This window comes from Cebus imitator, unplaced genomic scaffold (genome assembly GCF_001604975.1).
Source record: "Cebus imitator isolate Cc_AM_T3 unplaced genomic scaffold, Cebus_imitator-1.0 Scaffold98, whole genome shotgun sequence".
Lineage (NCBI taxonomy): Eukaryota > Metazoa > Chordata > Mammalia > Primates > Cebidae > Cebus > Cebus imitator.
In genome coordinates, this window is record NW_016107413.1 from 150,728 (window position 1) to 162,137 (window position 11,410).

Consider the following 11,410-nt stretch of genomic DNA (forward strand, 5'->3'; position numbering starts at 1 on the left):
AAAGAAGAAGAAGAAGAAAGAAAAATAAAACAAAAAAAGAAAATGCAATACTACTTTTTCAAATTTTATTCATCATTAACCAATTATATCTTGCTAAAATTAAAACAAAAAACTATTCAGAATTGAATTTTCCATAAACTAGTAGGGATGCTCCATAAAAATAATTTAAAACACAACGAAATGTCATTTAACTGCTTAAAATAACACATTTTCAAGTTTTGATTTTTTAAGTCATATGTGCTAAGAAAATTTGTCTAATTTTAAAATTCTCTTTAAAACATTATTAGTAAAATTTAAAACTGAAACCTAGAAATCTGTTGAAAAGTTACTGTGTATTAATTTAAAGATGGAAAATCCTTCAAACTGCTTATACTAAGGCCAATGTGAAAACCTTGAACAACCAGTTTCATTTTTAATGTTTCAGTTTCAAGCACAGTACTCAAAATAACGTAATTCTTATACAATGACAGCAAAGTTGTTTCAGACAACGGATGTTTCACTAAGTTGCCTAGAATTTAGTGTCTCTACACTCAAAAACTTAACCGGAATCAAACAAAATAAGATACATATTTCCTGCCTTATTCTATAACCTTAGACAAGACAAGTTACATGCCTTTTCCTATTCATGACAGAGACTAAATAGACCATGACACATGACGACGGGCCAGCTGGAGTCCAGAACACAGTCAATCCTCAACATCCATGGGGGAATGGTTCCAGGAAACTCCCATACCAAAATCAAAATCCAGGATGCTCTAATTCCTTATATAAAATGGGACAGTATTTTCATATAACCTACACACTCCTCCTGCACACTTTAAATTATCTCTAGATTACTTATAATACCTAATACAATGTAAATGTTATATAAATAATCGTTACTTTCTTTATATTTTTCTTTTTTTCTTAACTATTTTGATCTTCAGTTGAATTCACAAATGTGACACCTGCAGATAAGGAAGGCCTACTGTACATGAATTCTTCCTGTGTATCTTCTGCAAAAAAGCTGCCATAGCCATCTATACTGCCATGGATAACCTAGGGTTTACCTATACCACACATCTCATTCTCCTTACAATTTAGTTTTAACTTAAGCAAAAATTACATTCAACTATGTTGCCACCTAAATTTTCTATCAAAAACTTCTCATCCAACCATCCTTTTCCTTATCTGTGATGCCTAAGCTCAAATATGGCTGTGCTGAGTAAGGTAAATAACTGAAGGAGGACCTGCTTCACAACTGACGGTTGCCTTCTCTGTAGTGACCAAAGATTCTCAACTTACTTTTATCACTGTTCAATATGATAACTATTTGTGATTTTTCACAAACAGTGAAAAGTACCCTGCTTTCTCATATCATTTTCAGCGATCTGTTATAAAATGCTTATACTCCTCTATATTATATAGGTTCAATATTATTCATTGCAAAGTAATTAACCCAATTTACTCATAATTCATCAACACAGCTGCTCACAAAACAATAGAAACTGAATATGTTCATATTCAAAATGTCTTTTTAAAACTTTAAATTAGATTCCTGTAACAGCCTTTATCACTTTTAGATATAACCGCAAAAGCAACTGAAATATCCTAATATTAGCTGTTAAAAATTTTTTTCTAAGTAAAAGTACATTAAAATAGGAATTTATTTTAAATAAATATGCTTAGTATTCTCTGCCAACTAAAGGCAACTTAGCTTAGTATTACAGATATTTTTCTATGAATTCTGAAATTTACACAAGGAAGCTACTAGTAAGAATGAAACTAACCTGTTTAATATTACTTGTCCAGAGTAAGTTGCACAAGATACGATTTTGTTACAATTATATAATGACATGGTAAATACCCACAAAATTTGAGGATGGGAAGAATGACTGTCAATTGATTTTAACTTAAGCAGAAGCTGCATGAGACTAAATATTACTATTTTCTTATTATTCATCCACAAGTTTCCAGATTATGAAAAAAATCATAAAAAAATAAAACCAAAAACTTGGGGTCTAACTTACAAAGAAATCCTGAATGGACTAAAAAACTGAAATTGATTAGGATTTATTTAACTTAAAGCTAACAAGGATTAATTCAAAAAAGTCTTTATTAAACTCTGTTTAAAACATATATAAACAGACTGACAAAACAGAAGTCAAGACATCTCTTCTCTGGCAATTTCCAAAAAGAATATAAACTAATGTGGTGGTTTTAAATCTCGCAAATAGCTGTATAGAAGGAAGCAGATGCAACAACCAAGCTCTGTTCATATATTCCAAACAGATATAAACAAATTGAAAAAATAGAAGTCAAGACATGTCTTCTCTGAGAATTTCCAAAAAGAATACAAACTACTGTGGTAGTTTTAAATCTCACAAACAACTGTAGAAAAAGGAGGCAGATGCAATACCCAAACTCCCTTCATATATTCCTAAATCATTTGATCATTACCCAAAGAATAAAGCTTCACATATTCTCTAACAATTCAGGATATTTCAACCACCCAAATTATTTCTTAATGTTCAGTGTTCATAAAAACAAGTCACAGTTGGAATCAGTAGGAAAATTTTTCCAGCAATCTATCCACAATACCTTAACTATGATTTATTTTTGGTATTAACTAAATGTTGTGCCTTTATTACTTAGGCCTATTTCATCCTTGAGTCTTAAAAAAAAGCAATAATAATAATAGTATCTTCTGAAGATTATTGTTTTACATTCCTTTTTTTTTTTTTTTTTGAGACAGAGTCTCCCTGTGTTATTCAGGCTGGAGGGCAAAGGCATGATCACAGCTCACAGCAGCTTCGACTTCCCTTAGCTCAGACAATCCTCTCACCTCAGCCTCCCAGGTAACTGGGACTACAGGCATGCACCACTACACCTCACTAATTTTTTTTGTAGTTTTTGTAGAGATGGGTTTTCCATGTTGTCCAGGCTGGTCTGCAACTTATGGGCTCAAGCGATCCACCCACCTTCGCCTCCCAAAGTATTGAGATTACAGGCGTGAGCCACTGCACTCGGACTCTTCTAAAATTTTAATGTGGCCTTTTTATACTACAGATTCTATCTTCAGAAAGTGATACACACATACTTGTGTCTGAAATAAAAATGTAAATGTTCTTTTTTTTTTTTTTTTTTTTTTTGAGACAGAGTCTCACTCTGTTGGCAGGCATGAGGCTGGAGTGCAGTGGCACGACCTCCCTCACTGCAACCTCTGCCTCCTGAGTTCAATCAATTATCCTGCCTCAGCCTCCTGAGTAGCTAGGACTGCAGGGGTGCGCCACCACACCCAGCTAATTTTTGTATTTTAGTAGAGACGGGGTTTCACCATGCTGGCCAGGATGGTTTCGATCTCTTGACCTTATGATTCACCCACCTCGGCCTCCCAAAGTGCTTGGGATTACAGGCGTGAGCCACCTGTGGCCGTAAATGTTTGTCTTAAAGAAAGCTTTAATATATTATAAAGCTCTAACTGGAACAAACTTTACTACGACTACTAAAGTTCTGATAATAGCAAACCCAAAATCACAGACCACACAGAGTAGGAGCTAATATTAGCCCATTTTACAGAATGGAAAACAGACTCCCTCAATAATACTCTGCCTCACAACAATCATATAAAAACCATCACAGGTTTTTACATGATTGGGAAGGGGAAACTCAGCTCCTACTTTATGTTCATGCCACTTTACCATTAAGAATATTAAGAATCTAGTAAGTTATTACATTTAAAAAAGCTTTTAAATGTCTCAAATTTTAAAAAATGGTATAAGTACCAGTAGAATAATTCTATATTTAAGCAACAATGAAGAATGCTCCTTCAGCCTCTCAGCAACATCATCACACCTAACATATTTTATTCATCATTACAATGACCATGAGATTAAAGCTGTTTTAGAGACTACCACACAAAGTTTATATTTCATTGATACTCTATTAAAAAAGGCAATAGTAACTCTACTAAGCCCATTTACTTCATTACATGCTCCTCCAACCCCCAAAAATAATAATAATCAAATCTTGAAAGTACTGTTACCTTCAACGTAGAATGGGAATCCCTAATTCTAAAAGATTTGATATGGTATCTCTTTTTTTTTTTTTTTCCTGAAAGTTGTCTCTAGGTTTTATACTTTTTCACATGAATCAGCACACACTAAATAAATGTGTATCTAAGATACATACTTAAATAAATCCTATCCATGGTTCCTATTCATCTCTTAATTTGAGACCACCAATAATTTATGAAAACTAGTAATTAAACTATAATGAAAAACATAGTAATTTGGGGGCATTTTACAATGTAGTTAGTGTCTCAAATCATCTTTTCAAAAAGAAATGATATCACCACCAATGAAGGGCACTATGGAAAGCATTTATATAATTTTGTAACCTATGTGATTTCTACTCTTCTGTTCTGGAAAATTAAGCTCTAAGAATGAATAAAGTTTAGTGCTGAAATACAATGTACTGCTATTTGTAGTTCAAAATCACAGGTTTTCAGATGGAAAAAATTTCAATGCACTTATTTTTTAAATGAAATAACTGGGACAAAGAGAAATGCCATGACTTGCCCAAGATTACCAACAGGTTAACTGTCAGCAGGGCTTAAAACCACAATCCACACCTCTTGACTCACAACGGTTTCACTTAAAAACAACAACAACAAAAAGATGTCTAATAAAGTGGAATAATTTTAAGAAACGCAAGTATCACTATTTTTAAAGACAAAAATTATATCATTTTAGCAAAATATGAACTAGGTGGGAGGGGGAAGAAGTCTTATAAGCAAGAACTTAATCAACAAGAGTCCCAAATCCAGCAAAATAATTGAAAATTCTGCTTCAAGATCTCATAAATAAGCAACCATCATTAAGTGACAACTAGAAAGCAGACTTAATAAACCAACTAGATTCAATATTCAACCTAACAAATAACAAAGCTTTCCTTTGTCAAAAAAAAAAAGTTTTTTTCTTATTCTGTAATTTAAGAACTTTGATACTTGAAAGTATCCCTTTTCTTTAAAATAAATCTATTTTTAAAAATGTAAAATCCAATTAAACACATACCCCAGCACAAAAAATCTTTAGCTTCCTATCCAATTCATTTTGTTAAAAATGTTATAAGGTAGATGTGATAATCACAGTCATGTTTTATACAAAAGACAGAAACAACCATAAGATATGAGCATGTTCTTTTTCAATCACACTTGAATCTATCAATTTTAACCTGTAAACTTTTAAAACTGCTCTTAAACTGACTTTCCTCTTGACCAAAATTCAACCACTGCGATTAGAACTAGACTGACTACAGATGATCAGTGCCTATTTTTAAATTTACGTGTACAAATATTACACCCCATTTCAAATAGCTATAATTTGAAGTTTTCTAGATATTTCAATGTAATGTGATATATGAGTTCTCCCATTTAAAATACAGCTCAATTTATCAGTTAATGTAACCTATCATTTCCAGGTAGAGTTGAAAATAATGGAACTACAGTGTTTTTTAAACCAATTTTAAATAAATTCAACTTGAAATACAATGTAAAACTTGAAGTTGTAAGAATTAGATAATAGAAAATACTGTTACAAGAGACTTTGCACATGCTGACTCAGATATAAAACAGCAAGATCTACTACTGAACAAAAACAACCCACTCAGAAACCCGATGTTACAAATGTTTTTAGACCTGACTAAATCTCAACTAAAAGGTGAAATAAAGTTAACTCACACACCTAGACATACAGTTTGATGGATAAGAAACCACCTCAAATAGTATCTTGCATCCAGTAGACACAGAGTAGGCAATATGTTAAATGAAAAGGAACAATGAGTCAAAGACCTCCAAATTCTAATAAGAATTTTAAACTGTCTCACCAGTATGCCAACATCACTGTTCTAGAAAGGAGAAAACTCCAAGCAAGAAAAAACACTTCCATTCGAAATGGGTGGATTTTAAGAATAATACTCAGATAAAAACAATGATTATTCTATCTTAAATCTGAGATGCAGACTAGGGATAGAAATTCACTTTACTAATATTTCCTCCCCCTCCTCTCCCTAAAAATTAAATTAACTCAAAATCAGTAGCTCATTTATGCTGAAGACAACAAAATGATATTCCTGCAAGGATTAGACATTACCATAATTTGGCCAGATGCCTTTAAGCTGCTTCATTTTAAAAAAAAAAATAACATTACCAAAAGATTTCAAGAAAACGCAGCAATCCTCAGTGACTTAGTTTTGTGGGTTTTAAACAGATGCACAGATGTAAAAGCAGATGCAAAGACGAGTTTTGTAAAACCTGCCCCATCTTAAAAACGGAGTATTATAATCTTTGTGACAATTTTTTCAAATAGCCAAAGAAGACAAGTAAATTCACTGAAGACTTCTATCAAATATTTATAAACCTAAAAATTCATTTCAAACATTATCATTAGTAAATCTTGAAGTTTACTTCCAGCTCCATTCACTTCGGCCAAGAAATGAACGTTAAGTAACCCAAATCACTACCTGAAAACTAACACACTTTCAGGGTGAAAATGAATACACTGTTAAATCTCCATGTATTCAACCTCGAGCTTGCTTATTTCAACAGCTGTGAACGGCTGTAACAACTTATATTAAATCACAAGAGATTTATACACAAGTTAGGAAACATACTACATACAAAAAGAAACAAAAGCCATTTTAATTGTCCTGCCTTCACCTCACAAAAGACATTCATTCTTAGCTGGCTGAAACTTCCTGGTCATTAGGGTTGTTCTCATGAAGTAACCGCAACTATCTCGAAACAAGTTAAAAAAGCCTCTCAAAATCAATGCACTGCATAAATTTCCAAAGCTTGGTGTGCCCGGTGTGACTGCTTTAACTGTCCAACACACATATTCACACAAGGAACCTACATTAGTTTAGGAGAAAACGTTACAGAAAATATAGCTCCTTTAAAGTAACTTCCAATCACAACACTGAAGTGATAGGTCTACTCCTGAAAAGCAATTTTTAAAAATTCCTAAGATACTCACTGTGACAACCCACAAAATTAAGAAAAAGTTCTTTTTAAGCTGTCAAACAAAATATGTCCCAATACAAACAGAACAACTTTTATTGGCCAAGTTCCATCTCATAGTAAATATGTGGACAAAAATCAAAACTCTTCAGTGTACTCCAATAATAGTTTTTAATTAAACGAGAGGCATACCGTAAGAATTAGAAAACGCCTACTGAACTTCTGGTTCTAGGGAATTACAGGCTCTACACTTCTGCAAAGATGTGTTTTAGTAAATGCAAGACGAACCAATGACCAACTATAATCACACATCAGAACCCTTCCAACAAAAAAACCTAGGACTGAATTTAAGGAAAACAAAATAAACGATAGAGGGGGAAAAAATTTCTTGCCACGGTTCCGCAGCGGCTGGATAGCCTGCTTGTGAAATGCTAATGCCACTTCGGAGCAGTTAGTCACCAGCTATTGTGTAGGGCAGGAGAAAGCAGAGCCGACCGCGCGTGCAGAGCAAGCGAGCGAACGAGCGAGCGCGCTCTCCCTCTTCGCGCCGCTCCCGCCGCCGCCGACTCTCGCGCGCCCCCGCGACGGCACGGACGCGCGCGCCGGCCCCTCCTCCTCCGGCCTTGCACTGCACAACACTCATGACGTATCTTTATTTCTAGCACATTAACAAAATATCACAAATAAATTGTCCGCAGCCCCTGCGGCCCCGGGGTACGAGTACCCCCGGCCACTGGTCCTGCAGCCCCCGCGCCGGCCTCCCAACCCTCCCCGTGGCCTTTGGAGCTTTCACGTTCTAGGGCCAAGTTTTTGTCTCTGTAAAAAATTGCGGGAAATTCAATTTTTATTCGACTCAGGGAAAAGTTTCTTTGCTCTGCGACGTGAATGTCTCACCAGATTCTGGTAGGTCCTGGGATGCTCCTTCCCGGTCCAGTCGGTGCGCCGGGGCAGCAGCTGCGGGGAGAGGACGCCCCGTGAGCCCGGCCCCCGGCCCCTGCCCGCCCGCTCCCCTCCCCCGCCCGCCCCGCGCCCCGGCGGGGACCCCGAGCCCCGCGCCCCGCGCCCTGGCGGCGGCGGCGGCGGCGGCGCAGCGGCCCAGGGGCGGCCGCGCGGCGGCGGGACGCGCTGGGCCGCCGCCGCCCTTACCTCCTTCTCGGCCACCTCGCGGATCAGCACCTGCAACAACAAAGCGGGGAGAACTGAGCCCCGCGCCCCGGGCCGCGGCCCCGCCGCCGCCGCCTCCCTCCCCCACGCCCGCGAGAGGCAAGCGCCGGCCCGGCCCGCGCCGCGCGCCGCCGTACCTGAGCCGCCTGCTGACAGGGTCCATCTTCCAGGAACCGGGCGATGAGGAAGTAGAGCTCTGCGCGGGAGAGAGGGACAGGGAGACACACTAGCTGAGCGGCCGGGCGGCGGGGGGCGGGGGACCGCGGGCGGAATCGCCCGGTGCCAGCGGCCCCGGCAGCCCCCCGACTTACCGGATCGCAGCTCCGAGAGGCCTTTCCTCTCACAAGACATGTTTATGGGTCACTTCAGGGCCGCCGACGGGACACCCCGCCGCCGAGGGGAAGCGGGGACGGTGCCGCCGCCTGCCCTATAGCTGTCAGTGTGTGTTCACGAGCCGAGCCTAGGCTCCACCATTCAAGCAACGGCGGCGGAGGCGGAGGAGGAGGAGGAGGAAACAACAACTCTCAGGCAGCGGCTACGGCCGTGGCCGCCTCCGCCGCGGATCCCTCCGCCACAGAAAGGAGTCCGCCGCCTTCGCGGCCGCGGGCTCGGCCCCGGCTGCGTCCCGCGCCCCCGCCCCCCGGCTCTAAAAAAGGAGTGCCTCCGACCCCTCACCCCCAGCACTCTACACCCGGCACGGCGCGACCCCCACGCGCTCCTCCCCGCAGGGCGTGCGATTTATTTATTTATTTCCAGTCGGAGAAGATGTCGGAGCCCGAGCCGCCGGTTGGCTGGAAGGCGCTTTCTCTGTGGAGGCCGATAGTGGCAGGGAGGGGGCCGGGGACGGGTCCGCGGAGGGATCTGACGCACACGGTGCCGCAGCACAGGCTCTATTCAGCGGCGCTGGCTGGAGCTGAGATGGAAGTTAGTTTCTGTGTAGCAGAAATAGGAAACAAATGAAGCAGAACTGCCCAAAGAGGGGAAATGCCCCGAGGATGGGTCTCACTCACCCGCGTACACAGACACACACGCAGAGAGCACTCTCACGCTGGGCAAACTCGGAATCGCGCTACCCAGCCCGAGTTGAATGATAGTGTTTGGTTTCTGTCTCTTGCCATGTGCATGTGTATAAATGCTGCGGATTGGCATCTGTGTAAGTCTTGTCCTGCGTTATTTCTGCAGCCTATGCAAGTGTTGTGTAATTTATTGGAGTGCTGTATATTGCAATAGAGGTTTAGGCTGCTTTTTGTTAAGCACTTGCGTTTTGCAAACCCGTTATTTGCTGAAGCCACCTCTGCATATTTCTTTTATTACTGCCATTGCTTTTGGCGTACGTTTTTTTAAATGTTTTTTATTGTTAAACGGGCAAAGCGAACTCTTGATTTGTACTTCAGATACTCTTTTTCCTTATTGCAAAAAGGCTACTGATGGCTAATTAGGGATTTGGAATTACAGAACCTTAAAGCTTTTTTAGGTGTTTACGAGAAGGGAGAATATAAACCTGAGGGAAAGGAAAGGACGCAAATATTTATCTCTTAACTGTCTGGAGGTAATTTAGTAACAGATCGATAACCTACCGAAGGATATTGAAAGAGTATACTATAGTTTAGCCAAGGTGAATAGTGATTAAATAATTTAAATAATCTGTGTGTCTTGCAGTTGACTTCGTCATGCTAATTAATGGCTTCTAATTTGAGGTGTAAACCATTCCTGTTTACAGTTAATCACGGGAAGACTTCTTGAAAACTGACAAAAAGAGGAAAAAATAATGTTTCGTAAATTAGTATGTAATTACCGGTTTTATATGCTAAATCATACATCTGTGCTTTGCTGATGAGGATAAGGGCCTTGTTTTTTAAAAAAACGAATACGGGTGAAATTAATGGAAACAATGGAAAAAGCCATTTGTTAGAAAACAAGGAGACCAAATGATATTTATCTCCAGATGATTTAAGCACTTTCCAAAAAGACTTGAGAGTTCAATGTTTTTTAAGGATTGCATTTTAAAGGGAATTTGGATAGTCGTTCTTTTGTTAACATTTAACAAAAGAGTCTTCTTAAATTTTTTAGATAATATACTGCATTTTATGTGTCTGGTTTAAAAAGGTTATTTGTGGGGAAGGGACCAACAAGCTGTATTGTGGTTTTCTAGATTGTTTCCTCAAGCCTTGTAACCTCCTAGCTCCTTACATTCCTAGTGGGAAATACTTGCTGCAAATGCCTTGGGCTGCACTGTAAGCCCAAGTGTGCTGCACCGGTGTGATGCCCTATACTAAAACATCCAGAAATCATCATACATGTAAGGAAGAAGAAATAAAGCCTCAAACCCTTTGGAATAATAGGACATAAAATTGCCTTTTGTAACTCAATCTTAAAATAAAAATGGAAGGTTACCATGACTTGTCCTATTGCAACCTGGTTATCAGAATAACTGTTTTTTTTTTTAATATGGCTATTCTCAAATACTGAAAATTCGCATCTTTAAAGACACTTAATTCTATTATATTATAGGTAAAGTAGCCTGCTTCTAGGTGGTTAGGCTTGAAAAGATAGACTGAAAAGATAGGACATTTTGTATGCCTTTTTGCAATTGTATTTATTTCTAAGACCGATGCTATTTTAACTTAACTTTTTAAAAAGTATTCTTCAAATAATTGTAATATTTTACATGATCATGAAGTTCTTCAAATAGATTTTAGAAACTAAAAATTATAGTAGGATTTTCTGGTTTTGAAAGCTTGAAATGTGTGATTCTTACTAATAGATGTTTTATCCTTGTGATTGAAAATAAACCAAATTATGACATGGAATATCATATTACGCTGGGTAAAGTATGCCATATATATCGTGTGTGTTATGTAAACATAGAAAACTAGCATGATTATCTCATATATTCTTTTCATTTAGAAGCCACAAAAGCTTTCACCTAAGTATGCTACTAGTACTTAGCTCCTTAAAAAATATTTGAAAAATCCCTCTCTTAGTTTTCTAAACATGATGTTCCTATCATTTTGATTAACTTTTGACAGTGTTATAGTTTCTTTTTCAAATGTCCAATTTGAAGATAGTTGTAACCATCCCTTTGAACTATTGTCTAAGAATATGTACATTACCTGCCAAAAATTAAAACTTTTCAACAAAATAAACTATTTGTATTTAACAATAGATATTAAATTGAAGTTTAATAAGTCCTTTAAATGTAACAAATACTCCAAATAGCCTTTTTAATTTCCTTAAACTTAAAAAATA

At 38.3% G+C, this 11,410-nt stretch overlaps 1 protein-coding gene across 5 annotated transcripts in view; it reads right to left on the minus strand.

Moving 5' to 3' along the window:
• The window catches only part of LOC108309848 (pleckstrin homology domain interacting protein), a 144,491-nt gene extending 135,704 nt beyond the window's left edge, over positions 1-8,787 (minus strand). For 2 of the 5 annotated variants that reach the window (XM_017536401.2, XM_037741288.1), the window contains exons 1-4: positions 8,473-8,783; positions 8,299-8,357; positions 8,144-8,173; positions 7,892-7,951 (exon numbers count right to left, since the gene is read on the minus strand). In XM_017536401.2, the coding sequence (XP_017391890.1) occupies positions 7,892-7,951; positions 8,144-8,173; positions 8,299-8,357; positions 8,473-8,512 (189 nt within the window). In that variant the 5' untranslated portion in view covers positions 8,513-8,783. Of the gene's footprint in view, positions 1-7,891; positions 7,952-8,143; positions 8,174-8,298; positions 8,358-8,472 lie in introns of all 5 variants that reach the window. The other 3 variants (XM_037741289.1, XM_017536400.2, XM_037741291.1) reach the window with 3 other exon arrangements.
• Positions 8,788-11,410: the final 2,623 nt, after the last annotated feature.